At 38.9% G+C, this 22,292-nt stretch overlaps 1 protein-coding gene and 2 long non-coding RNA genes across 5 annotated transcripts; 1 reads left to right on the top strand and 2 right to left on the bottom strand.

Annotated features, from left to right (window-relative positions):
- Nucleotides 1-1,448: 1,448 nt before the first annotated feature.
- LOC127977599 (uncharacterized) lies at nt 1,449-3,896 on the top strand. Its single transcript, XR_008158266.1, has 2 exons — nt 1,449-1,675; nt 3,541-3,896. It is a non-coding gene; the product is annotated as an uncharacterized LOC127977599 (long non-coding RNA).
- Nucleotides 1,958-10,373, bottom strand: LOC127977580 (troponin I, slow skeletal muscle). Of its 3 annotated transcripts, XM_052582526.1 has the most exons (7): nt 8,716-10,373; nt 6,719-6,750; nt 5,437-5,484; nt 4,991-5,122; nt 4,746-4,835; nt 3,910-4,071; nt 1,958-3,647 (listed from the first exon to the last, which is right to left on the bottom strand). In XM_052582526.1, the coding sequence occupies exons 4-7, from the start codon at nt 4,994-4,996 to the stop codon at nt 3,561-3,563; spliced, it is 345 nt and encodes a 114-aa protein (XP_052438486.1). In that variant the 5' UTR covers nt 4,997-5,122; nt 5,437-5,484; nt 6,719-6,750; nt 8,716-10,373; the 3' UTR covers nt 1,958-3,560. The 3 variants fall into 3 exon arrangements, with proteins under 3 accessions (XP_052438486.1, XP_052438503.1, XP_052438495.1); XM_052582543.1 differs by lacking the exon at nt 8,716-10,373 and having other exon boundaries at nt 6,719-7,265; XM_052582535.1 differs by lacking the exons at nt 6,719-6,750; nt 8,716-10,373 and having other exon boundaries at nt 5,437-6,037.
- A 3,176-nt stretch (nt 10,374-13,549) lies between these two features.
- On the bottom strand, nt 13,550-16,987 carry LOC127977596 (uncharacterized). The gene is made up of 2 exons (XR_008158262.1): nt 16,776-16,987; nt 13,550-13,791 (listed from the first exon to the last, which is right to left on the bottom strand). It is a non-coding gene; the product is annotated as an uncharacterized LOC127977596 (long non-coding RNA).
- Between the last annotated feature and the right edge of the window lie 5,305 nt (nt 16,988-22,292).

Raw genomic sequence — 22,292 nt, 5'->3', positions numbered from 1 at the left:
CCTCACGAGGGCACTGGTGATTCAATAACACTATTGTATTATTCTATTTAAATAATTATTAAATGTAGAAAGTTAATTCATAAATATGATATATAAGTTTCTTACTTAAAACTCAACACATCCCGTTTTATTATGTACTGTATGACTGCAGTAAAAAAAAAAAAAAAAAAAAAAAGCTACCTTCAATGGTCACGTCACCCTGAAGGGGTTTATTTTGCTATAAAGACCAGTATATTATAAAGCTTATTAAATTGACACTTAATAAATAAATACATAGCCTATGTTGAAAACTGATTTGAGTTTTAATTACTTACCTGTATAAAGCTACCTTAACGCTCCGTGAAGAAAAGTAGTCCATTACAGTGAACAAAACGATCGGTTTTAGCTACAAGAGGAAAACTACAAGGATGTTATTTACAATAATGTTAATACTGACGTCATCTGAGGCAATTTGAATGTAATGTTGAAAGAGACTCTATTTGAGAGCGTGAGCGCGGCGTGATACGAGAGACATTAAAGTAACGCCGGTTTCAATTAACCTGATGAAAATAGTAACGTTAGTTAGTAACATTACGTTACACATTTACCGGACTACTTTTTGATAGATTAATTTTGACTTAACTCGTTTCTCACAGTAAATAGAATAATCATATAAGCTACCATATTAATTGTTCAGTAATTCAAATCATAAATAAATAATCATATAATCTATAAAAAGTAACTGTAGTCTGACTAAGTGAATTGTATTTACATTTTATTTAGTGCTGTCCATTTTGAATGTGATTAATCGCGATTAATCGTTTGACAGCACTAATTGTATTATTTATTCGATGAGGTCATTTAGTAATAGCCTCAATAAATAAATAAATAAATATGATAACCAAATTAAAATGCTGAGCCCCTGTACTGTGGCACATTCAATTCAAAGATGTTGTGGCCAAAAATGTGTGTGTAAGTGTATTGTGTGAGAATCAGACCAGAGTATTAGACCTGAGGTCGGTGTGTTTATGTGTCTCTTGGCAACATTAAAAAGAATGGCAGAAAATTGTGTTCTTGAACTCTGGCAAATAAATCAAGCAAACCCCAATGAAGGAAAACAAGGATTTATTTGTTCTACGGATATGACTCGAGTGAAACAGAAGTGCTTAAGTGCTTCACCTCAAATTGCGAGCAAAATATCTCCTATAGTATTTTCCCACGAATCGGAAACTGAGAGCAGTCAAATGTCGATCGCTTTGCCTGTAATTTGGTAACACAGTAGAAGCTGCCAGACATTTTCGGCCTTTTGATCTAAAGGGCTTTGCCTGCACCATATTTGCCTGAGCATCTCAGATGTTTACTTTTACAATGTGCTTTGGTTTTTAACTTCAGGCAAAGACCTCAGTTGACCTCAGATATTAATATGAGTTCCTGAAAATATTAGCCGCTTGCCTTAACTTGCTCTTAGAAAGGGAATATCTGAAGATTGTCTCTCTCTATGGGAGTACATGAACTTGATTTAACCAGGACATCTGAAGCATCGAGAGTTTAACATCACAGAGAATTGTAGGTGAACCCCAGGGTGCTAATATCTGCTCTGCTTTATATCTTTCAGGATGTGATTTCACATGACTGTTCATCTCCAATCGCCTCGTGATTGTGGAGACTAAGGATTTACACTGCAGTAACTTACCAAGTAAGACACTTTTACATTTTCTGCTATAAATAATGAACTGTACAATGTATCACCTGTTGATTTTAATATACAGAAGAAGTATGCAGAACCTCTGTTATCAACTATGGACTGGAGACGTTACAGAACAACCTGATAATTCTCCTTGACCTCTGAACTTCTCTCACATTGATCCTAAACCTTCCTGACATTAAAAAGAACGTGGCAGGAGACAATAAACCTTTGGAAGTCATTTTCCAGGAAAAAAAAAACAAACAATGTGTGTCTAACATTACTAAATAGAAAGCACCTGTATCCAATCTAAAACAAATCTGCTAATCATAAAAAACAGAAACCTGCATTAATAGAATAGTAAAAAAAAAAATACTGCAGGCTTTAAGATTATGCACAAAGGTTTTAAATTAACTTTGATCCCCTTGAAATTTGTTTTAATAAGTTAGGTTTATGTTTAGTAGGCTAATACTTCATGTTAACTACTCATATCAACATATACAATTAATAATTATCCCCAAGTTTGAATGCACACTTAACTATTCATTGATCTAGTTCAGCTGAATTCATAGATTTACATTGCTCTGCTGATTTAAAGAGTCTGTTATGACCTAAAGCTGTTTGCTGTGTTGAAGTGGACGTGCTGATGTTCTTATATCTGTGCAGGTTTGCCATCTGTCTAGTAATAGAGGATACAGTGCCACCCAAATTCCTTCCCTTCACCTCCCTGTACTTCCTTCTCGAAACACCACTTCATGTTGTATTTCTGATAAAAAGTAGAACAGTTGATGCATATCTTTTTATACAATGCTGTTCGTGTGACTGATACAAGGCTCCATTTGAGGCCTGCTGAGAAGTCACACAGACTTTGTTTCCCCCTGGTGGTTGATTTAATGCCAGTTCAGTCAATGTAGTATAAATGCAGAGCGCCATCTGTAGGTCAACGCCTAAAACTGCTTTCAACTGGGTATTCAACACGCAGTTCCTGTGCCATTGACATTACAGCATGTTTTAATCAAATATTTGATCTTTTAATGAAGGAGTCCAACTTTCTAATTCACCCAACAAGCTTTTATTAAAAATTAAACTATTTTCTGTTTGTAAACCACAAACAGGCAATAAAATAATCCATATCTTCAGTAGCTTGACTGACTACGAAGCAAATATTTGATATGATATGATATGACTATGAGGTTGTTCTATTATTTAATCCCTCTCTATGGACAGCACAGCTCTTACACATTTTAATCGCAGCAAATCACAATTTAATATCACGTGCAAGCCACAGCTGGCTGACTATTAAATTAATAATTTTCCATAAAATAATGTTCAAGATGATTCAAATTCAAACATGAGCTTAAAAATATACATTCAAATATAAAACGGTTATTTTAAATGTATTATTTTGCAATATGACTGTTTTACTGCATTTTTGATCAAATAAAGTGAGCCTTAGTGAGCATAAGCGACTTCTTTTTCATTTCAAGAATTGTACCAACCCCAAATTTTTGAACCGCAAATCGCTATTTATAGAAAGAGTTCACCCAAAAAATTTAAATGTGCCAAAACATTTGTAGATGAGTTTGTTTCTCCATCAGAACAGATTTGGATAAATGTAGCATTGTATCACTTGTACTGGAGACGTGTGTATTATTGTGATGTTTTTATCAGCCGTTTGGACTCTCATTCTGACGGCACCCATTCACTGCAGAGGATCCATTGGTGAGCAATTGATATAATGCTACATTTCTCCTCATCTACCTTGGATGCCTGACGGTGAGTAATTTACCATACAATGTTGAATGTGATTAAAATTCAAACTAACAACATGAGCTTTGTATCACAATAACACTTTATCCTTTGCAACCTCTTTTCAGCTGAAAAGACTTGCTGCTGTCTACTGTCCGGCATTGAAAAGCTTCTTCCTGCCCTCCATGCCTGACATGGCCTCCACGTTTTTCCTCCAGTCGGTGACCTCCTCCTTCTGATGGAGAGAAAATGCTTCAGTGAGACAAAGACAGAGATGAGAGTAACTCAAATGGTTGCACAGCCGCGGTGAACCGTGCACGCATCAGACAGACAGACGGGGCGGTTCAAATGCCAGCATTTCATCAGCACCGGGCACTTGATTTCTAAAATAACTCATCTCTTCAGACACAGCACATCTGAGCAAATGAGCTGAAAACAGCCAGATGGGCTCCTGGTGTCTCAAATACACGTGTTATAGCATTGAGCCGGAGTGTTACCTTTTCTTCTTCCTTTTTAACTGTTTTGAGGTTGGCTTTGAAGTCGACTCTGGTGTCTGAGAGCGATCCCAGCATGGCATCTGCCGACTTCTTCACCCTTTTCAAGTTCGGCCGTTTCGTTTTTCCTTTCAGTTCATAGATCTTCTGGGTTAATGAGAGAATCTGCAAATGAACACATACATCATGCTTTTGTTAATAAATCTTTAAAGTTCAATTTTTTTTTTTAATTTTCTTAAGAATATACAATTTTATTTTATTTTTTTAAAGAAATGAATGACTTTTATTCAGCAAAAGGCACATTAAATTGACCAAAAGTGACAGTAAAAACATTTATAAAATTACAAAAGAATTCTATTTTAAATATTTGATGTTTTCAAAATTTAGAATAATCAGAAATGTTTCTTGAGCAGCCCATCAGTACATTAGAATGATTTCTGAAGGATCATGTGACAATGAAAACTGAAGTAATGATGCTGAAAATCCGGCTTTGCATTAGATTTCACAATATATTCAAATAGAAAACAGCTTTTTCTATTGTAATAATATTTCACAATATTAAAATTTTTACTGTATTTTTGACCAAATGCAGACTTGGTTACAGACTGCTTTCAAAAGCATCAAAAAATATGGTACCATCCAACCAACAAACAAACATCAATTAAAACATGAATAAATGAGAGAAATGTATAGCACTGATATTATTTATGAGTTTAAGAAAGACTAAAGGTCTAAACCCAGAAAGATTTAAAATCTGGGAAAATAAAATCCCCCCTCCTCCAACCCCATTCTTTTGAATAGTATATCATTTCGTCATACCTTGTTTCTCATTTACATACCTCTGCATCATTTCTGGCAACTTTTATATTGAGGTCATATCGTGCTTCATCCACTATGTCAATCTTGTGGTGCAAATCTCTACAAAGCTCCTGCAAAGGCCAGTGATGATACATCAACTCAAATCACTAATGCAAACACCATGAACACGAGTGCTTATGATATGTTGAGAGATGTTTTGGGATGCGGCCATCTGGCTGCAGAAACAGCTCCTATTGTAAACATCTGCCTTAGTAAAGTGTTGCACCTGCATTTCTTGGACAGACAGGCCCGAGAGGTTGAGGGGCGGCGCTCTCTCCCTCAGGGTGTTTTCTCTCTCCAATTCCTTCTCCTCTTTTTCTTTCACCAGCAAGCTTTCTGCCTTTTTCAGCAGTTTGCTCTGAGGGTCAGCCGAGGAAAGGGAGAGAGAGGTGTAAGGTAAGTACAAAATACAGCATTCTTCACTTGTGTCCACTGACACACTGAACATTAGCACAAGATTTCAGTGTTATTTTAGCACCTGATTCACTAATGCAAATCACTAATGATGGCACAAAAGCACACATAAAAACAGTGCAGAGTCACAATTGTTATTTACCGCACATAGTATATATACAGTATATTGAACATTGGTTTTCATTGCGTTTATGTCACTTTAATTAGTACTTGGTCTTTTTTTCATACTGGAAATATTCAGCTTTGTTTCTGACCCACCTTCAGCAGAAGTCTGCGTGTTGCGGAGTACTTGGATCTGGCCTTTTTCTGCAAGAACAGTAAGAGTTAAGCCGAGCTCATTATAGTCTAGTGCTAGTGCTGCGCGTGGGTCTAATCTACACGCGCCGTGGTGCATGCATTAACTGCCTGACCTGATTACTGTTGGAATTTCCAAATTGAGGGCTCAGTGTAGCTCAGTGTAGGTTTAAGCAGAGCAGAGCAAACGTACAGTGCAGATTAGTTTTTAACATGCTGTTCGATGTCCTTACAGAATTACTGAGCGATTTAGCACCATTTAGAGCTGGATTAGGGTCATCGATTCCAGCGTTCACTGGACTTATAATATATAGAGACACATGCACTGGTACTTTTAATTGCTGCTAATCATCATGTAAACTTTTAAAAGGGAAACAATTAGGAGCAAAGTGAGGCTTATTATAAAACTTATAAGAAATGCAATTGGAATTCACTTACCGGTCTGTGATGATGTCATTGCATGTATACATATACAAAAATATCACCCATTAAACAGCATCTAGACTTGTGTATTTTACAGAAAATGTGAGTGTAGCTTAAAATTAATTTTAGATGTTGCCAGGTCTATATATGTTTTTATCACATTGCTATGCAGTTGCTATGACGTTTTGAGTGGTTGCCAGGGCACAAATGTTTTATTAATTTAATTTAATTTAATTACATTTTTTTAAATTTCATAAACAAGCAAAAAAAAAAAAAAAGTTTTCCATGGTAAATAAATAAATGAGATTGTAATATTTCAGAAATGTGCATTATTTATATTATTTCTGAGTTAAAAAAAAAAAATTAAATTCTAGGAAAAATAACAGAAAAACAGAAAAATAATTTAGTTAGTTTCTTTATATATATTTTATTAATATTTTAAACCAGTTTTATATTTATATTTTATTTTCCCATTTTCATTTCAGTTAAAAGTTTAGTTTTACAGTTTTCTAAATATGTCTATATAGTTTTTTTTTCTTTCAGTTATTTTAGTACATCAAGTAAATTAAAATGAGAAATGTTGCCTAGGCATCTAGCAGAAATAACACCGTTGTTCTATATCTAATTTTATTTTAAGTTATCATTTAAGTAACATTTTTTATAGTTTACATTTTTTTAATTTCTCAGATTTGGTGGCGGTTTTAGTTTTAGTTAACTATAATAACCCTGACTCACAGTTTATAATCATAACCTGGTGTAAATAAGCTATTTTGGATAATTATGACATTGACAGGGTCAACAGTCTAATAAAGATAACACTTACCCTTCAGACATTGCTGCAATACGCTATGTGATCTGAAAGAGAGCCAAAATAATTGTAGTCACTATTCAGCACTTCATCATTCATTCCTGCACACGTCAGGCATAACTAGTCAAATGCCAAACAACTGTCATGGATTAAGAGTGCTCCCAAAAAAGCATGTTTAAATGCATTAAATAAATCCGCCTTCCTTTGACATCTAAAGCTACGGATCCACTAATGCAATTCCAATATGCAGACGGTTCACCGCACTGGGTTCAGGGTTCCTGGACACTGGGTTTGGCTTTAATACCGATCATCGCCGCGACTCAAACACTGAAGAACTATGACCTTTACACTGCCAATATAACAAACCATTTATCTGTGTGCATCAACCATTTCTCTCAGCATCTTCAGATACGTTAATTACAGCTTGCAGTTCAAAGAGATCGGGTCTCGACATTTTGGCCCTTTGGAGAAAACAGTGACCTTGACGTTCTCATTGAACGCTGTGAGCAGGGTTTAATGGGTTTCCTCTTGGAAAATGGTGATAGGAAGTGTGGACAAAACACACTGTGTTTTAATGTGAATTCAAACCTGTGATGGGAGACACTGACAACACTAAGTCTGAAAACTATCATCTAGTGAGGATAAATCTGGCTTTACCCACTCACAAAGTGCATGGAATGAATCAGATGCAAGACACCGAAGAAGGATCCATCGAATCTGGATTTCACTATATAAAGTGAAATACTGTATGTCATCTGAATTGTATAATCTGAAGGGGAACAAAGGCACTTTGAATATTGGCAGTAAATGACAAACACTCAACAGATCGTTGGCTTTGGTCCAGCTAATGTTAACGTCCTTGATATAACTGAAACAGTCGAGTCATTGACCTGACATCTATGTTTGTCATTTTTCAAGACTTACAATTTTACAGATAAAATACAGATAAAATACCGATTAAAATTCTTGTCGCCGTGTTTTAAATATTTCCTGCTACAATACTTACTTGGATTACAAATCAAATTATGTTCCTGTGAATTTTACTTAAAATTAATTTTTTTAACTTAGTCCATTCCAATGTGAAACGATATTAGCCACCATTATAGTCAGTTTCATCAACCACCACAGATTTAATTTTAATTGTAATTTTAATTTTACCTTCATTGTTTAATTAGACAATATATCCTGCATTAAAATAAATGGGATAGTTTTTTTTTATTTAAATAAATGCATACACACATTTACATTTTGCCTAACATTATTTATTTTAATTATTTTTATATTATTTTTATTTTTTATTTTTTATAAAGACCTCTTAAATAAGAAATTAAGTGTCATTTGCCACCATATGGTCAGTCACCAAAACTGTAATTTTAATTAATAATTTATTTCATAATTTAAAATTCATAATAAATGTTAATTAACTACTATTTAATTTCTAAATAGTCACCCCTGACAATTTATGCATTACAATAATTAAGATACATTTCTAAATAAATACATTTAAGCAAATTATAAATAAATACATTTAATAAATAAACTGAATAATACCTTCACTTTTTATATAGACTTCCCTGACAACATATTTTGCATTAAATATTTTAATTAAAGAAATTTGCATCTTGCCTAACAATAAATAAGTAAATAAGCAAGTTTGTGATGGTGTAAAGCCCTAACACCTGGTTATTTCTAAAAGACAAATGTGAAGATACACTGGCAGCATCTCAAACAATATATAGTTACCATTCCAGTCATGACTAAACATACCCTGTCATTCACCTCATAGTATACTATTAGACGGCATCTCCTAGTGTCATTAATCATGTCGAAAACATGCACAAATAAACAAACACTCAAGAAAAGGAAGTGAACAACTCTTCCATTTGCTCAAATCAAAAGACTCTTCAACCGCTCTTTGCTCTCTAACATAAAAGACCTCTGAAGTGGACCTTTGATTTCCACGGCAGACTGTTAGACATGATTAAAAAAAAGCATCGATACAGGGCCCTTACCTTTGAAGAGGAGACCAGGAGCTTGAAAAGAGGAGTAATGGTACAGAGAGAGACGGTGTAGTGTGATTTTCAGTGATTGATCCGTGCCTCTCCTCTCACATGTGAATGGTCAACCAAAATAACTCAGTGCAGCGCCTCCCATGAATGCCAGCTTTTGCCACACCATTGTTCCAGAATTGGAAAAACGAAATGAATGGCTGATCTAGCACAGAGAATGCTTTTTCAGGTTTTACAAATTCCCATAAGTTGTAATTCATATATTCAGGTGATTAAGATTCTCACGGCCACCCCAAAGACAACAAAGGCTCCGGGTGTCCTACGGTCAAATATAAATGCACGTAATTGGTTAATTGAGCATTTTATGGTCTCCCGCTATAATTCACAAATGCTCGGAGGTCTGAATTTCAAATGAGAGTCCTAGTGTTCAGTCGAGTGTGGCATTAATTACAGGTGAATATCACCTCGAGACTGCTGGGAAGAATGTGAAAATGGATCATAGCATTTAAGTCATAAAAACAGGGGGGAAGAGCCACACTGAGAACATTTATCTCCATATCGGGTTTGAGGCAGGTTCAGAGGGCAACTTTTGGTCTAAAAGCCTCAGATCGATAAACGCATGACCGCATAATGAATTGAAAAGGGTTTTTATGGTTCGGCAACGGACTACATGGCAAACCTGGTTTGGCTTTTGCGTACATAAAGAGGGGATGGTAGAAGGACATCCACCTTTAGTGGAATCTGGAGTATGAAAGTGGCAGCTGTCGACAGGCACTGAGAGATGGAGTGGACACAAGCGTCCCATGACACATCACTCATGCGCTTTTGTTTGTGGTGTTGTGAATACATGTGTGCCACGTTTATTTTTAGGAGGACTGGTTTTCACGCTCTTCACTGTCATGACTGATAACACGACCCCAGCCCTGAAACTAGGAGGATAATACAGGTTAATGACCTAAGCTGGCAACTGAAAGATTGTGGGTTTAAACAATGCAAACGAATAATCCAGAAAACGAGAATGTGTCAAGAAAAAGCTTGAATGTTGGCTTCAAATCCTTGATTGGACTTGAGATCAGATTGACAAAAATGCATTTTAAAAGCAGGTGTAAACAGGGCCTTAGTTAAGTTTTAGTTGTAGCAGCTGGGTGGTTGTAAAAGTGGTTTGGATGACTGCTATGGAATTTCTAGGCAATGGCTAAGGTAGAAATATACATATTCACAGTCAGTTCTGCTGCTGTATATTGAATGATTTTCTAAACAAACCCAGAGGAGAATAGTATGACTCAGAAGTTGGCTGTATGACTGAAACTTCTTAAAGGGTTAGTTCACCCAAAAATAAAAATTAGGCTGTGTTTTACTCACCCCAAAGGCATCCTAGGTGTATATGACTTTTTTCTTTCAGATGAATCCAGTTGGAGTTACTTAATCTTTCAAGCTGTTTAATGTCACTCATCGGGTGTTTCAGTTCAAAAGTCCAAAAGAAGTTTAATTAAAAGCGCCCATCCATTAAAAAAAGTGTCTCACATGGCCCTGGGGGGTGGGGTGGGGTGGTGGTGAACAAAGGCCTCCTGTAGCGAATCAATGTGTTTTTATGAGAAAAATATACCTATTCAAAACGTAATAATCACTTTAATCTAGTTTGCGCTCACTGTTGTAAACGAAGCAGTAAAGTAACGCATAACCCTAATATTATTGGTAACTACACTACTTTACTAAACTTTAGGAACGTGCTTTCCTGCGCTACACAAACCATGTTTGCCTGTGTGTGAAGTTATGTGCCGGGTTTGCCAATAGCGATTGATCTTAGCACTTAAGAGCGTTTCCGACGAGTAATTATACGATCGTTCGTTATTGTTTCACGTGCGTTTCCCAACAATCACGTAGCTGTGCTTAAAGTGCTGCTTAGAGGAGTCGCTGTCCGTTTGTCAAGTGCTGAAATGTCACCTTATAGAATGACTCGTAATTGTAGTACACGCTCGTTTATTGACGTTAACCTAATGCTGCGTTCCAGACAGACAACTTGGATATAATAACTATAATACAATACTATATTATATTATAGTGTGTAATATTATACTTTACATAATAATATATAATGTACTTTTTATACAGTAGAGAGAGAGAGAGAGAGAGAGAGAGAGAGACAGAGAGATGTTATTTCCGGGTCTAATACATACATAGCTGGTTTTCATGCACTTCAGCAAGTCATTGACATATTTACATACATAAAAACAACTTAATTCTTTCAATTATTTCTTAAAATAGCCTTATGAAATGTTTTTTCCCCTCCAGAACTGCACTGAGAGTCATGCTGCGTTCACTTCATGAGCATTTGAACGTTTGATTGGAGTAAAACTAGCGTCACATCACATAAACGGAACTGTAAAGGTATTCCGGAATTTGGAAAAAAATAAAATGGAATTTGGGAAAAAATTAAACGGATTTCATAGGGCCCTAAATAAATAAAGTAAAGTAATGAGTAGTGAAGTTACTTTTCAAATGCAGTAACTAGTAATCTCATTACAATTTACAGAAGGTAACTAGTAATTAGTAACTCATTTATTTTTTTGAGTAACTACCCCAACACTTCTTTAGCAAAGGAAGACCAGTCTCCTCTTGGCTAATATTGAAATCTTCTGAAATACTTCTTTACAAGTCCTCATTTTGAACTTCTAATTAGTGACCATTGCTTTGTTTTGATCTCTCTACTTTATTTCCATGTGCGTCTTTTCTGAGTGGTGTATGCGCAAAGCCGAGCTCATACGACAATTTCTTAGAAGAGCTAAAATATACAGTCAGAATATAGAGTTGCAAAATGAATGTAAATAGCATACCTCAGATGATCTGGTGAAAAATGGAGTTAATTTTGAGAGATTTCTGACCTTTGACTGCAGATTCTCTCTTGGCAAATATGGCAAACATCATTTGAGATCTCTCTGGGAACTTAAGAGGAGACAAATGCGAAATAACTGCAGCTTTCAAGAAAACAGAAGCATTGGACTTGAACAAAAGTACATTTGCTCTCCATCTCACTGCTGTCAAGAAGAAACAATTAGAACATCTCATTTGCGATGTTTCTTTCCTATGAGAATATACAAACCCGAGATCTGTTTACATTCATTTATCAGCTCTTATATGCATTTTCCTGGATTTTCCTTTTCGCAAAAGCCATCGTGTTTTTCATTTACAAAACAACAGAAAACCTCAGCAGTGAACGGATCTGCAGCAGAAACAATATTGTGCTCCAGGAAATGTTGTTATGGTGCATTAACGTGATTTCTTACCCCTGGTTTGTGTAATAATGTCAATACAAGCCCTCTATGGGATTGCCCCCCTCATTATGATCATTTTGTGCGTGGCTTCTTAACCAACAGCATAATAACCCATCCAAACTGTCATTAATGCATGAAATAATTCTCTTTTAAGTGACTCCAAAATAAGGGCCCTTTCAATGCCAAGTATATTTCACAAATAATGTTCAGCTTGAATGTCCTGGAATTGTTATGGCCCTTTTTTACCCCCACCAACACATTATCAGACATGAACCTAAAATAATCAGCTGCTCATTCTGTCTATTGCTAATTTGCCTGCTTAATGATGTAAATTAACACACATACACACACACACTAGTTTCTGACTCATGTGGTTCCCATTTTAATTACATTGGATTTGCATAACGATTTCCCAGTAAGCAATTCCACAGCGACCCTACGCAGATCTGGAAAATTGCTCTCAAATGCCCACCTTATTAGCAATGAGGCTGACGTCACTCCCCGTCCATCAACCCCGGCATCAACTTGCCGAAAACATGCCTATCCAGAGTGATGGAGTGGCTCATGGGTAATGAAGTCGCTAATCACTTGTAAGCGAACGGGTTTAGATGTGGATGGGACGGGAGGGTTTTCATGCTCCAAAATGTCAGCATGCAGGAGGTCTTCATAAATCCACTTCCAATGTGTGTGCCTTTACAAATCGTTTGCAAAATCCCGAACAGCCTGTAAATCAAAGCAACAGCAGCAGTGAGTCCATAGGCTTGCATATTAAACATCTGAGTCTGGCCTTCTGCCAAGAAATTGCCACCCAGTAGTGTTTATACAGCATAAAAAAATATATATATTTTCCAAGTTTTTCAAAGCGCATTTTTGAATAAAAAAAAGTGCTTTTTTTAAGTTTCACGTTTAACTCAATGTGTTATTTGCACATATTTGTGATATTTACTAGTAATTTATAAGCGAAAATTGTTGACTACTACTACTAGCATGTATTATACAGTATAGTTAACTAAAACTGTAAATAAAACCACAAATAAGTAATTACTTGAAATAAAATGAAACAACTGAAATAAAATAAAATATAAAAAAAAACTTATTTCACTTGAGCTATTTTCCCATGCAAAATTTCTAATTTGTATTTAATTTATTGTGAAACACTAAAATTACTAAAACTGAAAATGTATAAAAAAAAAAGACAAAAACACAAATTACGAAACTAAAATAAAAATAAAAACAGAAATCATAAAATAAACAAAAAAATATTAATAAAAAAATGATAATAGTATCCCAGTGACACTAAAACAACACTGGTACTTAAATAAAATAAAAATTAAACAAATTTTATTTGATAGTTGCCAAAGCAACATTTCTGATTATCACATAGATTAACATACTAAAATGATAATATTAATAATATAAAATAATAAAAAAAAATAATAAAACTTTCAATTTAAAATGAAAACAAAATCTAAAAAGGAAAAAATTAAAAAATATCAAGAAAAACTATAATAGTATCTGAATCATACAAAAAACTATGTAACGACAGATAAAAGAGGAGGAAGCAATTGCAGGCAATCAGATGTTGTTTATTGATAAAGAGTGTCCAGAGTGTTGGCAATGGCAAGGAAGGTCTACGGTGGCGTGAGAAGAGCGGGATGGTGAAGTCAGCGGTGCAGGTGAAGGTGGTCAATGGTTGGAACCAGGAACAGACCGGAACACTGACACGCGGACGACAACACGAATCCAAACCAGCACACAAACACGGAGGACGGTAATCCAGCTAGTGCATGGAGACATAAGAGAGGATCTGACAACAGAGAGAGAGCGAGGTGAGTATAAGTAGCAGAGGTATGATGATGATCAGCTGGAGCGAGACAATCAACACCCAGGTGATGACAATCAACTAAACGAGCACATGGAGACAACGTAAGTACAAAAACAATAACAAAACATGACACGGAGGAAACACTGGATTTCCTACCGTGACAGTACCCTCTCCCCTAGGACGTCACCTGACGTTCCCAGCCTGCTTTACCTGTAGATTGTAATCATCTATAAGGTGGTGATCCAATATGTCCCGAGCAGGAACCCAGCTCCTCTCCTCCGGACCGTAACCTTCCCAATCCACCAAGTACTGAAAACCGCGTCCCCTCCGTCTAGAGTCCAGAATACGATTAACCAAATAGGTGGTTTCCCCATTAACGAGACGAGGCGGGGGGGGAACCGGAGCAGGCGGATTAAGACGGGAAGAAATCACCGATTTAATTTTGGAGACGTGGAACACGGGATGAATCCTCCTGTACGCCGGAGGAAGGCTAAGACGCACGGTTACCGGATTAATAATCTTGGTAATAGAAAACGGGCCAATAAATTTGGGAGCAAGTTTGTTAGAAACGGACCGCATAGGAATATTCTGGGTAGAAAGCCACACTCTTTGACCGACGACGTAACGGGGAGGCTTCGACCGGTGGCGATCGGCCTTAGCCTTGGTGCGCGACCTAGCCTGGAGCAGAGCTCTGCGAGCTCTGGTCCAGGTGCGGTGACACCTCTGGACTAATGCGTGTGCGGAGGGGACCGAAACCTCGGATTCCGTACTGACAAAATTAGGTGGTTGGTACCCTAAACTACACTTAAATGGAGACATGCCCGTAGATGACACTGGCAAAGAATTGTGTGCGTACTCCACAACTGAGAGTTGCTGACACCAGGACGAAGGATTATTGGAAACCAAACATCGCAAAACCCTCTCGACATCCTGATTGGCTCGTTCGGTTTGACCATTGCTCTGGGGATGGAACCCGGAAGAAAGACTAACAGTCGCTCCTAACAATTTACAAAATTCTCGCCAAAATTTGGACACAAATTGGGGACCCCTGTCAGAAACCACGTCTGTCGGGAGGCCATGTATGCGGAAGACGTGGTCAATGACAGCTACCGCTGTTTCCTTGGCTGAAGGTAATTTGGGCAAGGGAATAAAATGAGTCGCCTTCGAGAACCGGTCCACTACGGTTAAAATCACCGTATTGCCTTTAGAGGGCGGGAGGGCGGTGATAAAATCTAGCGAAATGTGGGACCAGGGTCTTGAAGGGACAGACAGCGGTAAGAGTAACCCATCTGGAGGTCGATTGGAAGTCTTACCAATAGCGCAAACTGAACAAGCCAAGACGAAATCGTGGACGTCACGAGCCATACCAGGCCACCAAAATCGTTGCTTGACCAGAAATCTAGTTCTACTAACCCCTGGGTGACAAGCAACACTGGAACAATGACCCCACTGGAGAACGTCTGACCGTAACCTCTCCGGCACAAACAATCGGTTCGGTGGGCAACGAGCCGGGGGCGTTACCCCTTCTAAGGCGGTCAACACCTTCGATTCGACCTCCCACCTGAGCGCGGAGATAATGATGGTCCCCGGTAAAATGGGCTCGGGAGTAGCAGTACGATCGGAACGCTCAAAAAGACGGGATAAAGCATCGGGTTTGATGTTTTTGGAACCCGGCCGGTAAGAAAGTGTAAAATCGAAACGACCGAAAAACAATGCCCACCGAGCCTGCCTGGAGTTAAGTCTTTTGGCGGTTCTAATGTATTCGAGATTCTTATGGTCCGTCCATACAATGAAAGGTACACCCGACCCCTCAAGCCAGTGACGCCATTCTTCCAGTGCAAGTTTGACTGCCAACAACTCTCGATTGCCAATGTCATAATTAACTTCTGCAGGAGATAAACGGTGAGAATAATACGCGCACGGATGCACCTTTCCGTCTGAGGATGCGCGTTGGGATAACACTGCTCCTACCCCCACCTCTGACGCGTCGACCTCCACTATGAATTGACGTGAGCGATCAGGGGTGACGAGAATGGGAGCTGAAACAAAGCAGCTTTTCAGTTTGGCAAACGCAGCCTCAGCTGCGTCTGACCACCTGAACGTCAAACTAGGGGAGGTCAAGGCGGTCAGAGGAGCGGCTAGTTGGCTGAAATTGCGAATGAAACGCCGGTAAAAATTGGCGAACCCCAGAAATCTCTGCAGGGCCTTGCGAGACTCTGGGGATGGCCAATTTACCACAGCCTTAACCTTCTCAGGATCCATGCGAACACCCTCAGTCGAAATGATGTGTCCTAGAAAAGAAACAGACTGTGCATGAAAAACGCATTTCTCCGCCTTGACAAACAATCCATTCTCTAGCAACCGCAGAAGCACTCGTCGTACGTGTTGCACGTGTTCCTGGAGAGACGAAGAAAAAATCAATATGTCATCCAGGTAAACATATATGAACAGATCGACCATGTCTCGCAACACGTCATTAACGAGTGCTTGAAAGACTGCCGGCGAGTTGGTTAGCCCGAACGGCATAACGCAGTACTCAAAATGGCCTCTAGGGGTGTTAAAGGCAGTCTTCCACTCATCCCCCTCCCTGATGCGGACCAAATGATAAGCATTACGTAAGTCCAATTTAGTGAAAATGGACGCTCCCTGTAACCTCTCAAAAGCTGAAGACATAAGCGGCAAAGGATAGGTATTCTTTACCGTTATGTTGTTCAGCCCTCGGTAGTCAATGCAAGGTCGCAAGGATCCGTCCTTCTTTCCCACAAAAAAGAACCCTGCCCCCGCTGGAGAAGAGGAAGGGCGGATAAACCCCGTTGCTAGAGAACTGGATATATATTTCTCCATGGCCGCCGTCTCTGGAACAGACAAAGAATATAACTTGCCCTTAGGCGGAGAAGTACCTGGCAATAACTCTATCGCACAGTCATAGGGACGATGAGGAGGAAGAGAATCAGCACGAGACTTACTGAACACCTCCTTCAGGTCGTGGTACTCCGCGGGCACGCTAGCCAAATCCACTGCTTCCCCCTGAAACACAGACTCAGAAACATTAACACCAGCAGACAAAAGACAAGACAAATGACATTCCTCGCTCCAGCTAACCACAGATCCAAGGCGCCAATTGATGCTGGGGTTGTGTTTCTGAAGCCAGGTGTGACCGAGAACGATGGGGGATTGAGGTGAGTCCGTAATGTAGAATGATATCTCCTCAGTATGATTGCCGGATGTGGTGAGGGAAACAGGTAAGGTGGTCTGAGTGATGACTGGTAGTCTGTGTCCATTGAGAGCAAAGGGTGCAATGGGGTGTTTGAGGGAGGTGAGAGGAATGTTAAGCTTATTAGCGAACTGGAAGTCCATGAAATTACCCTCTGCCCCAGAATCCAACAAGGCGAGATGCTCGAGTGCGTGGGTGGACCACCGTAGACTCACCGGAAGGAGTGTCGATGTAGATGAGGTCTTTCTGGCAGAGATCCCACCCGATAGTAGCCTCCGTCTTACTATCGGGCTTGGTCTTTTACCGGACAACGCTGGATGTGATGTTCTTGACTGCCGCAGTATAAACATAGTCCCAGGGATCTCCGCCTGATCCTCTCCTCCCGGGAGAGCCGAGCTCGCCCCACCTGCATGGGTTCAAGATCTCCCGGTGGGCTGACCGCAACATCTGAGCGCTGATACTGAGCCTCCGGTCTGTTCGCGAGAACTGCTCTCCCCCTCCGTCTGGTGGCTTGATCGAGTCGATTCTCCACTCTGATGGTTAGGTCAATCAGACTGTTGAGAGAAGTGGGGAGCTCGACGGCGCGGATCTCCTGTTGGATGCGGTCAGCCAACCCATGCAGGAAGTGATCCCACTGCGCCTCCTCGTTCCACTTACACTCCGCCGCCAGGGTGCGGAACTCAATCGAATAATCGGAAACGGACCTTTCCCCCTGACGTAGGTCCGTGAGAAGCCAAGCCGCTTCCCTCCCGGCGGCGGAGCGGTCGAAGACCCGTCTCATCTCTTCCGAAAGTGCGTGGAACGAGGCACAGCAGCTGTCTTGGTTCTCCCACACCGCCGTCCCCCAGAGGGCAGCCCTTCCCGTAAGTAGAGATAAGACGAATGCCACCTTCATTTCCTCGGTGTAGAACGTGCGGGGCTGCAGGGCGAAGTGCAGAGAACAATGAGACAGAAATGATCGACAGAACTCTGGCTCACCCGCATATTTCTCCGGGATGGGGAGGCGTGGTTCGGGCTGGGAAATCCCCCCGGAGACGATCGGCGGTGTGGGTGGCGTGGGAGGCGCAGCGGGTGACGATTGTTGTTGTTGTTGCGTCTGGAGAACGAGCTCGGACACCTTCGTCACCATTGCTTGGAAGGCTCGACCCATCTCATCTATCGCCTTGTCTTGGCGATCCATACGACCCACAGCTCGTTGCAGAAATTCTTCGAGATGAGATGGGGAGCGATCGCCTGCTGCTTCCATGATGGTCAGATCCTACTGTAACGACAGATAAAAGAGGAGGAAGCAATTGCAGGCAATCAGATGTTGTTTATTGATAAAGAGTGTCCAGAGTGTTGGCAATGGCAAGGAAGGTCTACGGTGGCGTGAGAAGAGCGGGATGGTGAAGTCAGCGGTGCAGGTGAAGGTGGTCAATGGTTGGAACCAGGAACAGACCGGAACACTGACACGCGGACGACAACACGAATCCAAACCAGCACACAAACACGGAGGACGGTAATCCAGCTAGTGCATGGAGACATAAGAGAGGATCTGACAACAGAGAGAGAGCGAGGTGAGTATAAGTAGCAGAGGTATGATGACGATCAGCTGGAGCGAGACAATCAACACCCAGGTGATGACAATCAACTAAATGAGCACATGGAGACAACGTAAGTACAAAAACAATAACAAAACATGACACGGAGGAAACACTGGATTTCCTACCGTGACAAACTATTTCTAAACTGCTATTTAGTGTGCGCTAAATATAGTGCACTACATTTTGAAATGTAGCATTTTTGTTTTTCCATAGGATACAACTTACACTTTTATACTAGTATGTACCTAAAATGTACTATTTCCAAATTTTTACTAAATCTTGACTAATATTGACTACAACAATGGTTTTCAAAGGATAGCCTACAACTTATACTTTTCAGTATTTACAGTATGTAGCTAAAATGTACTATTTCGAATATTGCCTACAACCATATTACAAAACTATTTAGAAACTAGAATCTATTACAATTTAGTACATTGTAGTATTGACTCCTATTTAGTGGGCACTACAAATATCTTGCATTATTCCAGCAAATACATAGGCTATTACTTGTAAGTATTACACCTAACATGTCACTGACCTCCCGGCATGCATGAGGTCTTGATAAATGACCTCATAACGCCTGTGCTGTTACAAATCACTAGCAAAATCCTGAACAGGCTGTAGAGGGTGGAACTCCCGAACAGCAGCAAAGAAGTCAATATGCATATCAAACACCCAAGGTGAGCATTCGGCCAAGGAAAAGCCACCCAGCGGTATCGTTTAGCTCAGGAGCGCCGCTGAAAAACGGGTTACGGTTAGTGAGATCCAATGCATTCCGCTCGAGTGATCAGAGAAACCTTCGTCGTTGCTCTGCGGGACACTAGCGAGTGGTTATCCTTCGGGATACTCGCTCGGTTTCTGTCTTCACCCCAGCTCTCAGGAGGGAGTCGACTGTTTAACACGGATGACAGCACCCATTCCCGGGGCAGAGAGAACATGTTTTTCTTGATAGGAGACAGAGAAGCGAGAACTAGTTGCAGTGTTTTGACATGCTTTTTTTTGTAACTCATATTCAGGGTGTTTATCTGAACTGAGGCTTTTTCAGACAATCTCCCGGCCTATCGTGATGAGCATCCGGGGTTGTGTTTTCCCTCTTGTGGAATTAGGAACAGCCTTTATCTGACCTCAAACAGCCCCAGTGTGACAGTAGTGGCTAGAAGTGATGCAGCTCCAACCGGAAACTAACAATTCATTTTTATTTTAAACCTATTAGATTGTGTTTTATAAATGTCTACCACAACCCTAAACCTACCCCTTACAATAATGAAAAAAATGGTAATTATTGTTGTACAGTGTGATAAAAATTACACTGTATTGATGAGCGCATGCCCAGTAGCACCATACGAATCACTTGTAGCCAGTGGGACAGGACCGAAACAAACATCCAGCGCACACATTTACACACACTGGGCCCGACTATAAAATATTTAGCTGGAGCCGCACTTGATCATTAAGCTAAAGGGATGTGAGCTATGGAGAAACACATCTGCCTTTGATCCACTACTGCTGTTAAGAGTAACTTTTAGAAAAATGTGGATAGAAAATTAACTTTTCCCTTCTGAAACCTGCAAATACACATCAGGTCTTCTTCAATGGCTTTTTATAATACAGTAAGTGGGAGTGTTAAACCTCAAGAACTGAAGGTTGGTGACTTGATTTCTAAAATGCTAAATACTGTGAACTATGGTATATGTGGTTATACTCCTCTAAACATATTTAATTTTCAGCACACACATCTCAACACTCTTATTTCCCTTAAACCAAGGCTTGTTGCCAGAAAATAATGTTAGCGCACATTGAGAATAGTCACATTTAATATGATATTAATCTGCTTCCTTCACATTTTGTGGCGACAACTTTAAACAACAATTACATTAGCTGAAACATAATCTCAAAATGAGCCTGAAATTCAAAATAATATGTATAATTAGGGTTAATAAAGGTCAATTTAAAAAAAAAAGTAAATCTGTACACTGAAAAGAATCCCACCTAATCCTGCAGAAGTCATTTGAATTTAAATTATATTATACTTACCAGAAACAATGGAGCTGAATTGATGAGTTAAAATATTGAAACAAAAAAAAAGTTACTATAACTTATTGTTAGTGTTCCTGTGGCTCAAGTGGTAGAGCAATGGGGTTCAATTCCCAAGGAACATACATTAGGTAAAAACTGATAGCCTGAATGCACTTTAAGTCACTTTGGATAAAAGTGTCTGCTAAATGAATAAATGTAATAAAAACTTTTTATCACAGCATTTTTACAATGTATTTAGATTGTAAAATCGAAAATATTAAATACAATTAGCTAATTTAATTTTTATTGTTAAATACAGTTTTATTTGTCATGTGCTTATTTTTCAGTTATTATCTTTTGTAATGTCATCATTTTTATAATTAATATAACACTGTTTTGATCTGTGTGCTATTTGCAATGTTTAATACTTAATATTTTTCAAAGTGTATTTTTTGGCGTATATGTCACATGAATTATTAATTATAATACCAGCATATCAGTAATTATTATTATTTTTAGTAAAAATAATAATTATTAATTAAAATAAATCTGCATAATAATAATTGTTATTATTATTGAACAAAGACTTTCAAAAGTGTTTTTTTTTTAAATTAATTAATAGACAGTAATAAGTTGGATTTTTAGTGATATTTTGACCACTGAATAGGAAATGTCACCGATTTCCTTTTTATTTTTTTCCTTTTATTTTTTTAATCTGGTCACCATAACATTTGTTTACTAATAATTAGGGCCTGACCTCACTGTGCAATATTGCATGGAGTTTGGGGGGTGTGGGATCAAACAAAACAAAAAGCACAAATGATAACAAAAAGCAATATAGTGTCAAGGTTTGTCTTGTAAAGCAATCAGACGAACTGCTTTAAATTACAAAACATTCTACAGCAGTGAAAGTGAACCATTCTCTTCTCAAACATTAACACCTATATCACAGTCCACCACTAGGGGTCAGAGTTTGACATAAACAGCGCACTGAGGACAACAACTTCTATAATAAAACCTCTATACTGCATATCTACTGCAAAACATTTCCATTGATCTCAGTCTCATCCCAAGCCCTTCACTACCAACTATCCGGAAGTGTGACATCAAATATAAGTTGTCTACTAAACTATAAAGAAATTATGATTTATATGTTTACTGGGCAAAATATTTAATATTGTAAGAATGCATGGCTAGTTTATGAATTGGTTGTGGACACATACTAGCTCATCAGCTGGAAACTGATACATAAAAAAAAAAATTCAGTGATTAGCAATGAAAATAACATCTGTATGCAACCAAGATTCAGTGTACAGTAAAATGCAGCTGTATGCCCCAAGAATGGTATTAGAAAAGGGATCAGAACTGAAATAGAAAGCATTCATTTACAAAGCAAACAGCTGAAAAAACAGTGCGAGAATTAATTGTGTGCAGATTGTTGCATCAGTTCATTTGAGATTTCTTGAGCCATTGAACCTTGTGGCATGTGGTCTACTATCTTGGATTTCCATGGCAACTGTACCCAGCATCACCCGGCTGTCTTCAGCAGGAGCTGATGGTAGAATGACTCCTGTTCCCTGCACTGCAAACCATTTAGGATCTGTCAAAGAAACCGCAATTACATTCACATCTTTAGTCGAATATCCATATACTGCATATACACCATT

Source organism: Carassius gibelio, chromosome A4, assembly GCF_023724105.1.
Source record: "Carassius gibelio isolate Cgi1373 ecotype wild population from Czech Republic chromosome A4, carGib1.2-hapl.c, whole genome shotgun sequence".
Classification (NCBI taxonomy): Eukaryota; Metazoa; Chordata; class Actinopteri; order Cypriniformes; family Cyprinidae; genus Carassius; species Carassius gibelio.
Note: the sequence above shows the minus strand (reverse complement) of the source record. Positions and strands in the feature narration are given on the sequence as shown.